This window comes from Cavia porcellus, unplaced genomic scaffold, assembly GCF_034190915.1.
Source record: "Cavia porcellus strain 051 isolate PalLab524CR breed Dunkin Hartley unplaced genomic scaffold, mCavPor4.1 scaffold_16, whole genome shotgun sequence".
NCBI lineage: Eukaryota > Metazoa > Chordata > Mammalia > Rodentia > Caviidae > Cavia > Cavia porcellus.
In genome coordinates, this window is record NW_026947499.1 from 18,155,707 (window position 1) to 18,175,129 (window position 19,423).

A 19,423-nucleotide genomic window follows, 5' to 3' on the forward strand; every position below is an offset into this window, starting at 1 on the left:
CTTTCAGTGATACTTTGCTTTGGATGGTCTGTTCCTCTGGACTGACCCCCCCTGAAAAGTGACCTTGGGTAGTGGACAAATGGTAGTCCTTCAGTACCACAGCTCTGGAAGGGCACAGAGGAACTGTCGGTGCTGAGATTGAAACAAGGTGCTCATATGTGTACTGCCTGCTACTTCACTCCTGCACAGTGTTGCTGATGTGGCAGTGATCTGTTCGGCTTTCAAACGCAAAGAAGGGGTAGTTGCCTTGTTTTGAGGGTTTGAGGTGTGACAGCATAGTTGTGGCGTGTCAGGCGGCAGGAGAGAATGCTCAGGCAGGAGAGTGTCTTCATATGGTGCCAACACAGCTACCTCTCAGCACACCGTTTCCTAACATACACAGAGCTTCCTTAAGATTCTCTCTCTCACACACATGACCCGCCCCCCATAGCATTGTGATAGAGGGTTTGTTTAACCACACCAGAGTAGGAAATCTCTGCTTTAATTTTTGTAGTCTTAAGAATACACACAGGTTTTCCAGTTCTTCCTAGTGTGAGCGCACACACTTTAAAAGAAGCACTCAGAAATATTTTCTTAGTTGGGCTACTCACAGCCCAGCCTCTCATACTAGAGCACTAATCAAATCTAGAGCTGTCTCCTTCCAAAAGAAAAACAAATCAACAACAACAAAAAAAGCATCATAGCCCAGAGCTTCTTAGAGTGGGCAAAATTCACAGCAATCAGGCACAAGCTCATGAAATGTGGGTACAGGGAACATGACATAAAGGCTGCCCAGAAGTGGCTGCTTGGTTTCCTTCTTCTGTAACTGGGGTAATCACATAAGTCTCTGAGACTCATTCTCTTTCCGTTCCTAGAACAACACAATATATTTGAGAACGTCTCACTCATTGTCACTGTACTCCTCACTCTTTTACACTGAAGAAAAGACTTTGCTCCATAATTCCCTACTGGAAACTAACATTAAGATGGACCCTAAAAACAAATTGGGTGGCCAGCATAGTAACGGGGATCTTAGCAGTATAAGCTGAATCTAGTTGGAAGTATCTCAGCTAGTAGAGACAGCTAGCATATTTGTTAGTCAAAGCTAGTGTGAATGACTTAGTATTCTTCATTAGAAGAAAGGCCTTCGGTTTCTTTTTTGTCACCTCCACTTGCCGTATTGCTGCCCAGATGCTTTAGCTGTTTTCCCGCATGCAGCTTTCTTTGCTCCCTAGGAAGTGTTGCAGGCCCCACCCCGCTCCCAGATTGGACCCAGGGCCTTGTGCATGCAAGGCAAGAACTCTGCCAGGAGCCAGATCCTCAGCCCTGTTGCAGCTTTCATTTCCTTTAACTTTGAAAATAGTCTCAAAAATTTTCCACATCTCTTCCTCCAGTACTGAGATAGGCCAATCCTTGAATATCTAGATTATCTAACATGGACAAACAGTGCTGTCAGGCTGGGGATCTGCTGTGTTAGATGCACCACCCTCTGGTGTAGGAGAGGTTCAATCCTATCTGGTGCTGGCAGAGGGGGTGCTCTGAGTGATGGTCGCTGCTGATCCAGTGCTATGGTTTGTTCCAGCCAATGAATTGAGAAGGCTACAGCTTTTGTTTCTATCATTTTCATTACTGTGTTGGAACAGATATTGGTGTTTAAGGCTTATATAATTTGTTTTATTCCTGTACATTCAGGAAAGTCATTAACTTCCTCTGGCAGCTGCTCTGTACTAAGCTTGACCAATTCAAAGCCATGTTTGATATACCATTCTTAAACTTTTTGTCAGTTTACTCTGTCTTCACACACTTACCACAGACCAACATCATTACTTCTGGTATCCACACTTCTGCCAGTGGAAGCCATGAGAAGATACTGTTGAGTTCTGATGTTTGTGAGCTGTCAAAGTAATGCCAGACAGACTGCATACCATAAATGCCTACCATAAATGACTAGACAGACTGCAGTCTCTATGGTGACAGGGAACTTGATTGGCACCACACAGATTGCTGTCTGCTGAATAGTATGTGTGTGTGTGTGTGTGTGTGTGTGTATGTCTTTTTGGTTTTTTGAGCCAAGGTCTCATGCAATTCAGGCTGACTTGAACTCAGTGTGTAGCCTAGGCTGGCCTTGAAATTGAAGTGATCATCCTGCTTCAGCCTCCCAAGTGCTGGAATTACAAACATGGGCCACCACACTCAGCTGATAGATTCTTGTTGGAAGTTTTTGTGTTTACATTCATGAAGGAGATTGGTAAGTAGTTTTCTTTTATACCTTATTTTTACTGGCTTTTCTTTCTTTTTTTTTTTTTTATCAGTACCGGGGATCAAACTCACGACCGCCTGCTTGCAAGGCAGGTTCTTATGTTGCTGAGCTAAATCCCCAGCCCCTGGCTTTTCTTTTTTTTTAATTTTCAGGTTGTTTTATTTAACATGTACATATATTTTTAATTATTTTTTGTTTCCTTAGGTGTCAGATGTTGTGAACGTCAGTTTACCAGCTTTTAAATTTTCTTAATTGGAAGCTAAAGCAGAAGCATATTGTCTGCTTATTAAAGATTGATAAGATTCTTGCATGACAGTTAACCTCTAACCTTTATTTCTTATTTTGGCCTCCAGTGCTATCTAGATAACCTGGATGGGGTGGCCACTGTCCATGTTTCTAAGATAGAGGTTTTTTTATCCAGCCCTTAGGGCATCTTGTAGTTGAGCTTGTGCTTTCAGCCTATTCTCCATTGTTATTTCAAAGGCATCTCAGTTTTGCTTTATGACACCTGTCCTAGAATAGTGCCAGTTTTATTGGAAATACAGATAGAATGATAAATTACACCTTTTGGAGGGGTTGTTTGGGACAGGGTCTTGCCATGTAGTTCAGGCTAGTTTTGAACTCACAGCCATCCTCTTGCATCAGCCTCCTGAGTGCTGAGATTACAGTTGTGCACCACCTGGCCTGGCTTGATAAATAACCGTACATTTTATAAGGACTTAAAGTAAGGTGTACGATTCCCGCATCTTATGGAAGTTAAAAGCCACATTGCATTGTCTTCTGTTTGTTTACTCATTTTTGTACCCGGGATTGAACTCATGATGTCGCACTCACCAGGTAGGCACTTATACCACTGCGCCAAATCCCCGGCCTCATTGTCTTCTATTTAAAGTCAATTTATTTTGAAACTTTTCAGTGTCTCTTTGATTTATTTAATGAATGACTTACTGCTACATAATGTCCTTCTTTATGAGATGATCTTGTAATTGCAGAGAAAAGGTCCTGTGCAATTTTAAGAATTTGTTACTTGAAAGGCCTAATGAGCAAGTAACTTCTCCAAGGTTGAACCATTCTATGGCAAGACATTTAAAATTATACCTAGTATTTTCTTGGGCTATTATATTAGTTCATGACTTTTTCTCTTTTTTTGATACAATTGAGAATCAGATTCCCTTATAATATGCCTTTTTAAAGGGGATATTTTAGTTTTCTAGTTTGTGGTTTGATTAGTTTAGGACTAGAGATCTAATAAAATAATGCCTAAATTTGATAATGTGACATTTTAATTTGGAAATTTATAGTAGAACCTTTTTTTGATGAAACAGTAATATCATTTGATAATGTAGGCAGCCTCCTAAGAGGGCAGTTTTTGTTTGGCTACTTCTCATTTTTTCCTTTGTTTGAAAAACCATGAAAGTGCAATAAATACTGCTGAGATGGAAAATCAGGGTATTATTATAAAGCGTCCTTTAAAGCACATGCTGTTTTTCTTGTGTGACAGTGTTAGTAGGGAACTCATTTGGATGTTTCCTTTGGGTAGAGAAACATACTAGTAGGCTCTTTGATAATTGCTAACAATCTCCTCCCTTCCCCTCCTTCCACTCCATATTGGGAATCAGACCCAGAGCCTTGTATGTGCTAAGCAAGTGTTCTGTCGCTGAGGTATATCCCCAGCCCCTTTGGTTTGATTTCATTCCCAAGTGACAAATGATATCCAGCATCTTTTTATGTGTTTGTTGAACATTTGTATATCTTTGGGAAAATGTCTGTTTAAATTCTGTTGTCCATCTTTAAGTTTTTTATTGAGCTGTTAGAGCTCTTTATGTATTTTTGTTATAAGTGCCTTATCAAATATAAGATGTGCAAAAAGTTAACCATTCTGTGGGTCCTTCCTTTCTTTCTCTCTCTCTCTCTCTCTTTCTTTTTTCTTTCTTTCTTCTTTCTTTCTTTCTTTCTTTCTTTCTTTCTTTCTTTCTTTCTTTCTTTCTTTCTTTCTTTCATACTGGGAATTGAACTCACAACCTAGCGCTTGCCAGGCAGGTGCTTATGCCTCTGAGCTAAATCCCCAGTCCCTTGTATGCATTTCTTTATGGTGTCCCTGAATAACAGAAGTTTTGAATTTTAATAGAGTCCATTTTACTTACTATTTCTTTTTTGCTTGTGATTCTAGTGTCATATCTAAGAATCTTTTGCGACATTTAAGGCTATGAAGATATATTCCTCTGTTTTCTCCCGTGAGTTTTATAGTTCTAGCTCTTATGTGTAGGCCTTTGACTCATCTTGAGTTAATTATTGTATGTGGTGGGAAATAATGTTTAATGTCTTTCTGTGCATGTGGCTGTCCCATTGTCGTAGCACCTTTCCTTGAAAGCCTGTTTTTCCCCAGTTGAATGACCTTTTCACTCTGGTCAAAAACCAGCTGCCAATGAGTATGGATTTACTTTAGACTTTGAAGTCTGTCCCATTGATGTGTATGTCTTTCCTTGTTCCAGCAGCAAACTGTCTTGATTGTTACTGCTTTGTAGTAAGACTTTTGGTTTTTGTTTGTTTGTTTTGGCTTTTGTGAGACAGAGTTTCATGGTACAGTCTGGCCTTAAATTTCCTAAGTTGCCTGGGCTGGCCTCAAACTCAGGAGTCTCTTGTCTTGGCGCCCCCCAAGGGCTAGAATTAATGCGTGCACCATGATGCCTGGTTTGCCGTAGGTTTTGAAATCAGTAAATATGAATATACCTAATTTTCTGTTTTTCAATGTCATTTAGCTCTCTTGCAGATTCTGTATGTGTTTTAGAATCAGCTCATCAATTTCTATGCAGCATTCAGTTAGAATTCTGTTAGGCATTGCATTGAATCTGTATCTCAGTTTGGGGAATATTGCTATCTTAATGTTAAATCTTCTGACCCATGAGTGCGGATGCTGTTCATTTGTATCGTTTCATTTGTTTGTACCTTAATTTCTTTCAGTTATGCTTGTAATTTCATTTTGCAAGTTTTATTACCTACTCGGTTAGGTTTAATCCTGAATATTTTACTTTATTATGCTACTGTGGGTGGAATTTTCCTTCATTTTTGAATTGTTTGCTGTTGATCTTGTATATTGCAACTTTGCTGAATTTATTATTTCTAATAGTCATTTTAGTGGATTCCTTATAATTTTCTAAATCTAAGATCATATCTTCTGTATATAAAGACAATATTACTTTTTTCCAGTTGGAAAACCTTTTTCCTTGTCTGATTGCCCTGGCTAGAACTCATAGTACAGTTCGGAGTAGAAGGTGGCGTGAGTGGGCATCTTTGTCTTAGGGAGGAAGTGTCATTCATCAGTGAATATTGTGTTAGATCTGATATTTTTGTGGATGTCCTTTATTAGATTGAGGAAACTCCTAGTCCTCTTTTTGTTGAGTATTTTATGAGAGGATGTTATTGTCAGATGCTTTGTCTGTGTCTGAGATGGTCACTTGAGTGTTGTTTCCTACTCTATTGATACGTGTTATATTAATTGGTTTTCAGATGTTAATCCAACCTTATATTCTTGGGATAGACTCTGCTTGTGTTTGATTCCTTTATATGTTGGTGGATTTGATTTGCTACCATTTGAAAATTCTTGCATTCATATTCATAAGAGATGTTCTACAGTTCTCTTGTGGTATGTTTGTTTGGTTTTGGTATCAGTGTAATACTGGTCTCATTAGTTTGGTAATGTTCACACCTTTTTCTTCTTTTTTTTTTTAAGATAGGATCTCACTAGGCTGTCCTTGAAGTCACTATGTAGCCCAGGTTGGCCTCAAACTTGTGATCCTTCTGCCTCAGTCTCCCTAGTCATGGAATTACAAATGTGTGACACCATGCCCAGCTGTATTTTTGGAAGACTTTGTGAAATATTAACATTATTTATTTAAATGGTTGATAGGCTTTAGTGGTGAAGCTGTTGGGACCTGAAATTTCTTTTTCTTTGTCAGATACTGGTTTATGTTCTTAATCTGTGTGTGTATGTGTGTCTTTTGGCTGCCTTTGAATTTACTTTGTAGCCCAGGCTGGCCTTGAACTCACAGCCATCCTCCTCCCCCCTCCCAAGTGCTGGAATTACTGGTGTATGCTACCACACCCGGATTTTTAAAATTCTTACTTTATTCTACATTTTATAGATGAGGAAATGCAGTGAGATTAAGTAATATGTAACAAGTGATAGAGGAGGATTTGAATGCAGATTATTTTATGTTAATCACTAGAAAAACAGTAGTTGGCTTTTTTTTTTTGTCTTTTTGAGACAGGGTTTTGCTATGCAGTTCAGGCAGGCCTTGAGCTCACTTTGTAGCCCAGGTTAGTCTCAAACGCTAAACAATCCTCCTGCCTCAGCCTCCTGAGTGCTGGATTACAGGCGCGAGCCACCACACCCGGCTAGTAGTTGGCATTTATTGAATGATTAGTTTTGTGTGTCTAACGTTGTAATGATGCTAATGTCCCAAATCCAATGCTTACTTAATAATCACTTCAACTTTATATGCATTGTACCTACTTTGAGACACAGAATCTGATACAGATTCAGTAACTTGCCCTAGTGAACTATGACCAAGGAGTGGTGCAGCTGTGCTTTTCACTCAAAGGGCTGACTCTGGAGCTGGGGCTCCTGATTGCTGTTCTCTGTTATGTGCCTCAAGGGCCTGAGATAAGTCTGTCCAGCAAAAGCAGCTGTCCTGTATGTGAATGTCTGAGCCCAGGTCAGGTTTGACCGAGGATTCATGAGTGGGCTCACACGGCCCTTCAGATTCCATTTCAAGATGTGTGACCCTGTGCTGCTTTGTGGAAACACTGGCTTTTCCCCTCACTCTGCTCTGCAGCTGACATTTTACTCCATGATTAAGAAAAACAAAAAACAAACTGTAACAGCTCTATGTTTTTCCGCCCAGATGTAGTTAGCATGAAAAGAAGTAATTATGCATAATGTGGGTATGACTTTTTAAAGTATTTTAGTTAGGTCAGCCAGCAGAATTGTGCGTCTTTCAAAGGACACAAGGTGCTGTACTTATTTTACTTAAACCATTATATTTTTGTGTGGTTAGATGGTATATTGCTATTGTAATAAGGAGGAAATGTCTTTATTTTTTCAAGTTAGAGGCTTTCTTCTAACGTCCATTCAGATTGAAAAATAAGACAGGGATGGTGGTACATACCTATAATCCCAGCACCATGGGAAGCTGAGGAGGCGATCATAAGTTTGACTGCATTCTGGAAAGTTTAGCAAATTAATGAGACCCTGTTTCAAAATAAAAAATAAGGGCTGGGATAAAGCTTAGAGTGAAGCCCTGGGTTCAGTCTCCAAGACCAAAAGGAGAAGGGTGGGGATAGTGGCCCTCATCAAGCACAGTGAAGTCTGATCTCTGCAGGTTACAGTGGGTGGGCATGGTATTGTGGCCCCTAGAGAAAGAGTGGCAGTAACAGGGCATGGGCGACTCCAGCGTAGGGAACTGACTTTCAGTGTGCAGTTCAGCCACTCTGGGCTTCTGCTGAGAAGAAACAGGCCAGTCTCTGGTCATGCAGCCCTCAGGGGAGACAAATCTATAAAGCTGCTTGTAATTAATTTAGACAATCGGTTCATTTTGTTTTTACCTCTCTTCTGTATCCCTCTTTAGCTATATATAATTTCTCTACTGAGTGTTCTGGGGACTCACAGAGGGCTTGATATCATTCTTAACATGCTTCTAAGATGTAAGGTACACATGCATCACAGCTTCCCATCTTCCAAGAGTTAACGGTCATGTTTGCCTTATTGCCGGCTCCTTTCCCATTCTCTTGTCCATTGGTATTTGTATCTGCTCTTACCTCTGGTCTTTTATATAATTTTTTCTTGGGTTTTATTTAGTTGTATGAATTTATAAGAACTTTTTATATAAATGTGAAACTTTCTCATGCGTGTTTGTGTGTATGTTTAAATAGTGCTAGAGATTGAACTCTACACAGGTTTTATTCTTCGTGAGAGTCTCGGATCACTAACGAGGGTCCAACATGTGATCTTCCTGCCTTAGCATCCTAGAGTTCTAGATTATAGGCAGGTACCACCTTACCCAGCTGAAGGATGTTGACTGTTTGATACGATGCAGTGTTTTTTCTTTTATGTAAATTTACCTGTTTTTTTGAACTTGAGTCTTAACTATGTTGTTCGGTTTGTCTTGAGCTCCTGAGCTCAAGTGATCCCCTTGCCTCAGCCTTTCGTTTGGAATATAGGCCTGCACCAGTGTACCTGGCTGTTAACTTATTTTTGAAACATTTGTGGAGGGTGCTGGTAGGGATTCCAGCTTCTGTAACTTGTATAGATGGTTGTAGAGAGATGAATCCTGAGATCAGCTGGCTCTACCTTGGCTTTCCTTTTGGCTTTCACCATCTCATGGAAGCTGTCTTATCTAAGTCGTGCTTTAGAAGAACTCTTTCTGTGACACAAATGAAGGACCTGGCTAAAGGTAAGCATGCAGTTTGCCCCCTCCTTTACTAAGCATTCAATATGTAGGGGCCTATAGTCAGCTGGAAAGTTCTGGCCACAGCTGTGCTGAGAAATGGGTACACAGTTGCCTGCCAAGGGTCTGTTGCTTTAGCCCAGCCGCATGCCCCAGCATTGGAGTTGTCGAAGTTTGATCATGTTCCAGTTCCACTTAGGTTTTGTCTAAGCTTCTTTTCTGCTAACAAGTTTGTTTGTTTGTTTGTTTTCATTTTTTTTAAAATTTTATTTAAGAGGAAAAAGAAAAACACAAAACAAAACAAAGCTGTGTCTAAGGGTACACGTAATACAGAACTATAAAAAAAAATAACAGTAAGAAATCACCTGTTAATAGATTACATATTATCATCTTGGAAATAGTTGCTCAAAACTGCTAACAAGTTTGAATAGAATGTCCTATAGAAAAACTGCATCCTAAAGCTCCTAACTTTGAGTGCACATGTCTGTCGGCAAGCCGAGTGGGTTTGGAGTTGATTGAAAGTGGCCTGTGAGGAAGCCCAGGAGCCTAGGTAGTTCTCGCCACACACACTGCCCCTTTGGATTTCCTGATTAACTGGAAGTGGCTGTGATTGATCACCTCTGATGTGAAAACCCATCCTGGTTTCATTTCACCTCCAAAGTAGTCCTTGGAGCTTTCCTTTCCTCTGTCCAGTGGCCATGTCATTCCAGGCCTGTTTTCCTGTCCCGCTTCCTGGCCCCATACCTGGCTTTTAGCTTCTTCCTGTCTAATCCCTCTAATGTGCTACTGTCTGACTCACTGTCATCCTAAGGAGGGCTTTGATCACTTTATTCCTCCTACTCATTTAAATACCTCTCCTTTTTCTAAGACTTGGCTCTTGATCCATTCTGTGGCCTTGGGCTGGTTTTTCCTGTTTTTACCCATGTGCCACTTAGCACTAGGGAGTTTGGTACTGTTGCTCTGAAAATTATGCCTGTCTTAAAAGTAGGTTAGAAGATTCTTGAAAACAGAGTGGTGGCTTCTTTCTCTTGAATTCCATACTGCTGCCCATAGTTAGTCTTGTAGAAACATTGAGGAGCAGGCACAGCTCTTACACAGCACAGTGCTGATGCCGGGCAAAATGTTTAAAAAGTGAAAAATTACCTTGGCAGGCTGAAGAGAGAGGCACAAAATTATAACTTGTTTTTGGACTTTTTTCAGCTTCAAATGCATCAGATAATTTCACTTTGGAGTTTTCTTATCTTTGAAAGGAGAGGAATTGGAATGAATTATGTGTTAGTTTCTACCCAACCCCGAAAAGCTAATTTTCCTTCATTCTTTGCTTTACTCTTTCTCCTGAAATTAAAATTGATGAGATGTTTTTGGATGTTGAATAAGAGATTTTTTTTTTTTTTTATTTTGTTGTAATTTTTTCCCTGACGCATTTACAGTTTTCTCTGGGTATGTGCTGCTAAAGGAAATTTGGATTTGCATTTTGGCTACTTCTTAGAAGAGCAGACAAATGCCAGACTGTTCTACTTTTTTGACTCAGAGCTTTTTGTTTGTAAAAGTAAAGCTTTTGGTTAGACTCATAATTCTTTTTTTTTTTTTAGACTTCTAATTCTAATTTAATTCTTGCCCCTCTTCTACAGACACCATGCGGCGAGTGGTACGGCAGAGCAAGTTTCGGCATGTATTTGGACAAGCAGTGAAAAATGACCAGTGCTATGATGATATCCGGGTTTCTCGAGTGACCTGGGACAGTTCTTTTTGTGCTGTCAATCCCAGATTTGTTGCCATAATCATAGAAGCGAGCGGAGGCGGAGCCTTCCTTGTACTCCCTCTGCACAAGGTGAGTGATTGGAGCTCCTGTTCTGTTTGAGGCTCTCTGAGAATCTCTGTATTTTTTCTGTAATAAATTGGCAGCTTTCTGTGAATTGTACTTTTGCAGAGATTATTAGACTGATATTATTAGACTGATAAAATTGAAGCTAAATTCCCACATTCTTTTCTAACTATATTAGCTTTTCTTTAACAGGTTCATAAAGGGCAGTGGTCACCTCTTGTCCTAGCTTATGTCCTTTGTGAATTGGGGGAGAAAAAACCTTTCCTTCAGTATATTTTTGCCATAATAATAACTGTATTCATTTCAGGAAACTGGTATGTATACATACTGCGTTTTAATCATTTTTTACTTCCTCTTCCCATCCTTAACCTCAAAAAAGATTATTATGATGTGTGAACACAGGTATAGGAATTGTATGATTTGGTTTGTGATCATCCACTCATAAAAGTTTTTTTTGAAGATTGTTTTTAAAACACATTTTTAAATGAGTAGACACTTGTAAGATAAAGATAGTTTTTTTATGAAGGCAGCAGGCCTAAGGCTTTTTGAGTACTAAACGTATGAGAGCACAAGAAAATATTACAAAAGATTCCGATTCTGGACAATAGCATAGCATTTAGTAGCAAGTGGCAGAAAAAAAGTCTTGACTAAAGTAGTTCTGTACGTACCCCTCAACTTTAGAAAGCTTCCGAGTCCGCTTTTCTCCTTACTTCATCTTCAGAAGCTGCTCCGTACTTGGAATAAAAGGAGTAGACACGCTGACTGTTCATTCATGGTGCAAGTCAAAATTTGCACTTGATAGCAGACCTCAGAATGGTGGAAATGACTTTATTTTTAAACCTATGAGTCTAGAGCAGTGGTAGCTACAGCATGTGTGCCACAGCCAGCTGTTTGTTGTTATTTGAAAGCTCCAAAAGGTTTTCAATCACTGGTCTAGCAACAATTATTTTCTAGTTCTTAGGAAGAAAATGAATGTGGGGCCTGTGCTCTGATGATGAGTACTGAGTACTGGTAATGATGCAGATACCAGTCACATTACAGCTGTTTCCACTCTGCCTAAAAACAGTGTGGGAAGCAGACCCAAATGCATGTTAGGGATACATTTCATCATAATGGGTTGTGAAATTCTGAGAGTGGTCATAGGAAAGTGGATTTTCTGTCAAAATATTGTTGCCCATTATATTTTGATGTTTTTCCCTTAGGAAAACTTCTAGTCTGTTGTAGTTTTCTGTCAGAGCTGCTCATGCCTGGCTTGTTTTAATGTCAGAGTTTTACTTTAGTGCCTGCGTTAATGTGATACTGCACAACAGAAACCTCTTTCTCTGAAAGTAGAGAGATGTATGCCTTTGGAGAACAAATTTGATTCATGTTTCTAAATATACTTTCTTGTTGAAGGTGATTCTTTTCATAAAATTGAAAATTTCTTCAGTGATACTAAATAATGCTGGATAGTGAAAATAATTAAGCATTTCTACTTTTATTTCTATGCAGAAAATTTCTGTTAAATGGCAGACAACACACTTAACTAACTATACTTGACTTGAGTTTAGGGTAGGAGTTTGGACTAAGTGTCAGTTGCATTTCATTTATTCCTTCTTCAATAGCAAGCAGCGTTTAGAAATTTGACTGTGTCCTGGTGAGTGTTAGAATGACCAGCTGAGAAGCCAGCTCCAGTGTGTTAACTGAGATCAGGCACTGGAGCATCATGATCTGTTTTGGAGTTAAGAGGTTTTATTTCCCCTTTTATAAACTGAAGGATAATTTAAGACATTCTTTTCTTCAAAGAAGTGGAACACACCAATTAAGAAGCCCAAAATAAACTTTGAATGGCTAATCTTGCCACTGAGTTCAGACAGTTCCCTTCAACTTCTACATCCACAAAAGGTTCTGTGAACTCGTCTTAGTTTTACAGACCATGGGAAACGTGAGTTTCACATAACCATTTAAGGGAGCCCTGTATGCAGTTTCTAAACTGACTCCTGTGACTTGGTTTTCACGTGCATTAAATGGCTTACATTTAATACTTGTTAGTTTTGGTGGTATTTTATTTTTTAGCCTTACGGGAATTAGACTAGAATAAGTCACTTTAAAAATTATAATTTTGAGCTGAGCACGATGGCACACACCTCTAGCCCCAGGAAGATAACAGATTAGAAGCCCAGCCTTTTAATTTAAGTGTCTCAAAATAAAAAGTAAAAAGAACCCAGGGGCATGTCTCAGTGGTAGCATACCCCTGGATTCAATCTCCAGGGTAGCGGTGGGAGGGTTGAGGGGGGTATAGGGAAGTAGCATCTTTGGGTTAAGTATTGGCCTTTAGGGGAGTCTTGCGGACCTTTCTTTCCTTTGCTGTCATTGTCTGTGTGGCTTACTCTTAAATAATAATTTGTTTTGGGGGAGGTGACATTAGTGCAAACTAAGTACCATGATAGCCTCTGGAAATAAAGTCATTGCGTAGGCTGCTGTATTCTTTTTTGTCTTTGAGACGGTCTCACTATGCAGTTCAGGCTGGCTTTGAGCTCGCTTTGTAGCTCAGCCTGGTCTCAAACTCGCAACAATCCTCCTGCCTTGGCCTCCCCAGTGCAGGGATTACATGTGTCTGTGCCACCACATCTGGCTGTGTCACATCTTTTGCTCTTCTGTTTTTCTCTCTGCAGCATGAAGGACTATGTATAAAAGTGATTTTTTGCCTTGATAATTCTAGATGATCGCAGAATTACTTGTCTCCTTTTGTTCTCAGTTATAAAATGATTTCTGATGCAGCTGATTTGGTCATCAAAATTCAGCAAATAAAACACTTGTTCCATTTTCTCATTTTTGTCTAATACATGACTTAGTAAAGTAGGTGCTTTTTTTACTTTGGCTGATTTTCCACCAAGGCCAAGACAGAGCCCTGCAAAAAGGAATGGCCTTACAGTCCTTCTAGATAGTTCTGTGCCTGTGGAGCTCTCGGGAAGATATACCGTGATGGCAAGGCTTGGCCATGAGCCTGAGGGTGTCAGATAATGCTGCCTTTTCTTCTTAAAATGCTTGCTGGTTTCTGGGGCATTTTCTGTAAAATACAAAATTCTGGGGTTTGCTTTTTATATAAATAAGAGTTTTTTGACCATCACTGGTGAGTTGGCTTGATGTCTATAAGCTGAGTGCCTGGTATGAACCAGCATCTGCCCTCAGGAGCGCTTGCTTCTAGTTTTTGTTGTGGTCATTTTCCTAATCTCCCCAAGAACATCCGAGCCAACAGCTGGTGCTTACACGTTTGTCTTCTCTTTGGAAGTATTGCCTTGAAGGAGAAACGTGATAGGTTTCCCAAGTGCATGGTAAACCCATAAATTCTAATGTAGGCCTCTCTGCCCTGGAAAATGGATTCCGCCAATTATGGTGCACACTTGTAGTCCCAGAACTCTGGAGGCTGAGGCAGAAGCTCACCGAGTCAAGGCCAGCCTGGGCTGCACGGTGAGACCCTGTCTCAAAATACAAAAGAAAATAGATTCCAACAACTTTAGTATCTTGGCAGCTATGAAATAGTTTTATAATGAGGTGGTGCTTTTGTTTAAAAGTAAATCTTCAAAAGTAATAGGAAGTTAGGTCTGGGGATTTAGCTCAGTGGCTCAAGTGCTTGCCTGGTAAGAGCAAGGTCATGAGTTCTATCCCTAGTACCAAATAAATAAATAAAAGGTAGCAAAACAATAATATGAAGCTATATTTGAAATCAAGATAGCCAGAAATTTTGTGCTATGTTGATAGTTTAGGATTCTGCTACTAAGCATGAACATGAGAGCTTTGAATGGTTTTTAATAACTACTTCAGGAGATTCTGCTAGTGCTTCCCCTGTTGTTTCTGGTAATAAGCAGTCAGATGGTTTGGGTGATGTCTTGGGTGCTCTGTACACAATAATGGTAAATATATACATAAGTTATCTTAAGGTGAATCATGATCTTTCCTTTGAAAGGCTCTTATTTAAAAGCATAGCTTTCTATGAATTTCTCTTGAAAGCGAGTTAATGTCAGTAGTAAATAGAGCTTATTACTGTAAACTCCTGAAGCTTGTGGTTAGATTCTGGGAGAGTGTAAAATAAATTAGGGTATACCAGGATTTAAAATCTAAAATAGACAGATACATTGATATATTTTTGTGTGCTAACATGCAAGTACACGCACGTAAACAGCAAGAAGGGTACTTATGAATGAGGGTATATTTTAAGTGTATGGTCTATGAGATCTTGTTGGGAAAGTTTTATTAGATAAAGTGGGGTTGTAAAAGTTCACTTCTTGGGGAATATAGAAAGTACTCAACCCTAACATGGGTGATTTAGATTAACATGAGTGATTTCAGTTCTATTTTGTAAGGCTTCCATCAAGCTGTGGCATGCCACTTTGGCACGACTTCTCCAGGTGTGACTTAGTGTACTTTCACATTCTTTAGTTTTTCAGAGGATGAATAATAAATAGTAGTCTTATGAAACAGAAGTTGGCTTTATGGTTTTGGCTATGTGGCATACTTTTTCTTTTCTCCTTTACTACAACTGAGCAAGCTGCCTTGTCTTGAGAGCACAAAGATTTGCCCTCCCTATGTAGTATATAATAATTGGCACAAACGAGCTTTCCGTTTGTGGAGGGACCCACACTTGTTGATGTGTGTGTCTGAAGCATTCTCTTCCTGTTGTGAACCATTTAAACAGCAGTGCTTCTGGCGAGGCACACATGCACATTCTTCATAGAACTGCAGACCTGTAAATCTTGCCTTACAAGAGTGTGTGAGTGTTGGTTAGAACTCTACTGAATATGTTCCTGATGCTTTGATGTTTACTGGGCTTGAGGGTTTAGACTGGTTGACTCCTGTCTTTCTTGACTGCACCTTCCTTTCTTTCCTTACAAGTCATGTTATAGAGGATTTGTCGTTTCTTGGAGTGATGGCTTGTTTTATCTGTATAGCAGAAAGGGTCTCTGGTCTGGGCCCTGATGGGATGGCTATGGCCAGGCCTATTAACCTTTGGATCACTGCTGTTTCCTCTCTCTTTCTATTCTTTGGTGTGGCTTTTATCCATAGCCATTTCTCCCATTAACTTTGTGAACTGAGTGTAGGAATATTTAGGAACTTGCCCCATTATTTGTAAACTGTCTTTTTAACTCATTTTGCTCCCTAAGCATTTTGTAAAAGAATTCAGTCCTATAGAAAAGCACTTAAATAGTTAGTACCTTCTCAGTGCATATGAGAAAAATTGATTACCTGCAATTGATGCCTTAGGTATTAGGATTTAAATCTCTTCTAGGACCTGAGTTAACAAGAGCTACTTAATAGTATTTGTTATATTTATTGTGGAAGAATTTTTTGTTCATTTCAGCCAGTATTCTGAGTGCCTAATAAGCATATGATGATCTTTTACTGTTCTTTATGAGTACCATAGGCTGTGTCATTATATTGTATTATAATTATTTTCCTATCCCCTTAAAAGTTGGGGGGGTAGTGGTTAGTATATGCTTTTCTTTTAATTAATGGTAGATTTGGGGGCTGGAGATTTAGCTCAGCGGCATAAGTGCCTGCCTTGCAAGCAGGCAGTCGTGAGTTCGATCCTGGTACCGATAAAAAGGAAAAAGACAAAAAAAAAAAAAAAAAAAAAGGTAGATTTTTAGATATACATAATGATCACATTTATCATAGAGAATTTGTACCTGTACATGGTACAACTTGATTCTTTTTTTTTTTTCCCTATTCCTCTACCCTCCTTGCTCTTGATTTCTGGAGGATACAAACTACATGGCCATTTATTTTTGTTTTGTTTTGTTTTGTTTTTTGTCTTTTTGAGACAGGATCTTACTGTGTAGTTCATGCTGGCTTTGAATTCACTTTGTAGCCCAGGCTGGTCTCAGACTCGCAAAGATTCTCCTGCCTCAGCCTCCCGAGTGCTGGGATTACAGGCCTGCAGCATCACGTGTGGCTGCATGGCTATTTGTATGGTAGCTTTATACAGGTTACCCAGAGTCCACAAATGGCCTCCAGCGAGTCTCATCTCCTTGTATTCATGCTTTTGTGTGGTTTCTGCAACATTAAATAGAGCTGAACTGTGTAACCACAGGATGTGGTGGAATTGATGGAGTGTGATTGTTGAGACTAAGTTATAAAACCTTCCTCTGTGTCTCTTTTGGAGCTACCATATTGTGTGGGCATAATACCTGCCCTTGAGCTTGCCAGCGGGGAGCTTTGTGTATTTCTAAAGTGCTGTGGCCTGGCAGTGAGAGGGATGAATCCCACCTGAGCTTGGGAAGCAGAAGACATCTCAGTGAAGATTCTGTTTGAATTCAGGTTCCTCCTATGTCGAGGAGCGAGAGATGAAGCCAAAGAGGAGCCTAGTTAGTTCACTGAACTGAGAAGTCTGGAGAGGTGCTGTGTGTCCAGGAGAACAAAGAAGCAGTAGTAGCCATGTTGCTTTTCTAAACTCTGGGATCTCAGAGTTTAGGTTGAGTTTTCTGGTATTGGAGAATGGTATGTTTGATGGAAGGGAAACAAATCATTTGTGCATGGTGTAAAATAATACTGTGAGTCAAAAAAAGATACGAAGGATAGCTTTTTAGTAGAAATTACACATTCTTGTTTTTTTAAATCAGTACTGGGGATTGAACTCACTCCCTCCTGCTTGCAAGGCAGGTGCTTATGCCGCTGAGCTAAATCCCCAGCCCCTGAAATTACACATTCTTGGCTCATTATTTTCTTTCATGTCCAGTGTGAGTTGAGCAAAACGGTAATTTTTCTTGATGGTGTGGAGAAGAACCAGCATAAGCGTTTAGGATCATTGTTATAACTAGGTTTCACCAGGGCACGTTTCCATGGTGTGAGTTTCAGTAAGGGCAATGGCTTTTGTCATATTCCTGACAGTGTCCTTCTATATGTTCTGTTAATTTTTGCACGTGATAGGTTGCTGTTCTTCTGTTCTGCAGTTGTGAAATCTGAAGCTTATAGAGAGTGATTGTCTAAGACAGTAGGGTCTTTTAAAGTTAGAATTTGGATCTCTGAGTCTGTTTTTTGCATGAACATTTTTTAACTTTTCCATGTTGAGTGTAAAGGATTTTTTATTTTTTTGGTACAGAAATTGTGATAAAACTGGGCATGGTGGCACACAGATGTAATTCCAAAGTTAGGAATTGGAGTTGGGAGTTGGGAGGCTGAGGCAGGAGAATTAATGTGAGATTAAGGCCAACCTGGGCTACACACACACACACACACACACACACACACACACACACAAAGGAGTTCAAGGTCAGCATGCACTACTTAGCAAGACCAATTGTGGTTCAACTGCCAGTTAATCTTTTACCATTTTTTTCTTTGAGTATAAATCTTAATAATAAAAACAGTAACTGAAGTACCGGGCATGTGGCCACATACCTGTAATCCCAACACTCGGGAGGCAGAACCAGAATGATCACCTCGAGTTCAAGGCCAGCCTGGGCTACATAGACCCTGACTCAAACAAACACCTAGAAATAGTATTGATCAGGGCTTTGATTTTTGTTATTTAGGGGTTTGGAAAGTACTTGGTCTACAGTGAGAGCAAACCTTGTGGCTCTTTCAGTGATACAAACAGCCTGGTGTGGCTCTGGTTTTGTAGGTTTGCCACCACTAGTCTATACCATGTCTTGTGTGGAAACAGCCACAGTAATGATAAAATCACAGCAATTCACATTTCGAGGGCTTCCTCTAAGCGTTAGGCACTGTGCCAGTAAATGCCTTCTTTCATGGACTGGTACAAAAGGAGTGGCAGTCTCCTGATGATGCTTTTCTGTGTGACGTGCAGATACTGCTAACACCTGCTGGATTTGCATTGGCTGCATCTCTGCCTTGCTGTACATGCTGATGGGAAATTTTCATTTGTACAAATAGCAGTGCTCCAATTTGATAAGGGTAACAATGCCTGTGGCCCTTTATACAGATGTGGATGCTTGGCACTTGGTGTTATGAGCAGAAGATTCTGTTCAGTAGTACCACATCCTGATGTGTTACGGACGGCCCGTTTATTCCTACTGAAATAGATTCTGTGCAATACCAAGAACACATTAAACTGTCACGTGTGTGGGCCATGAAGGACTGGGGAATGCTATGGGGAGGGCACCAGCTGCAGAACAATGACTTCCAAATTATGTCATGAGCTGCCAGCCACACGAGCTCAGCGCAGCCTCATTACCACATGAAGTACCACAGAAGGGCCTTTTCATTTTCTCCCACTGCTTGTGTTTTCCAGTCTCTGAGAGGGGGAGCTCACTCTCAGTAGTTAACAATGGAGCACAAAATCCTGACAGAAGGAACCTCACAGTGTGCCGCAGGGCTATTTTTGATGACAGTGAGTGGCTGTGACTCACTGAGAGTATGCCCCTGGCAGATGATGGTTTCTACACCCCCTACCCCAGGGATGAGCAGTCAGTCTGTCCTTTTGTGTGTTTCCTGGGTCAGCTTCTGCTGTTGCAGTTCACTGATATGTCCACAGCAGCCAGGCTGCAGGCCTGACAAGCTCTGACAGTGGTTTTTACCATATATGGCCATCAGAGCTCTGTGGCTGACAGCCGGCCAGGATAATTTCCTTCCTTTGCTTTGATTGGCTGCATGGCAGCTCAGAGAATGGTGGGATCTGGGAGTGTGTGGTGAAGCCACCGAGTCAAGTGCAAAGAATGTTTAACTCTTTCCTGGGTTTCAGGAGAGCTGAATGTATGCTGAGCATGCAAGTGAGGGCTGCTGGCAGAAGCCCTCCTGTGTAATGGGAATAAGCCCTGCCCAGGAAAATGGCTCAAGCTAGGAAAGAGCTCTGAGCACAGGGTACGCTGAAATAGACTCAGGGTGTGATGAACACATTTCTGCAGTCATAGCTTGTCCAGAAGCTACCTTGTAACCATATGTAGTAAATTGACTGCTCCTGCCAAATTCAATAAG

At 40.3% G+C, this 19,423-nt stretch overlaps 1 protein-coding gene across 1 annotated transcript in view; it reads left to right on the plus strand.

Moving 5' to 3' along the window:
• Coro1c (coronin 1C) overlaps positions 1-19,423 on the plus strand; it is a 74,290-nt gene that overhangs the window by 16,679 nt on the left and 38,188 nt on the right. Inside the window, exon 2 of the mRNA XM_003477818.5 lies at positions 10,317-10,516. Within this exon, the coding sequence (XP_003477866.2) occupies positions 10,322-10,516 (195 nt within the window). The 5' untranslated portion in view covers positions 10,317-10,321. The remainder of the gene's footprint in view (positions 1-10,316; positions 10,517-19,423) is intronic.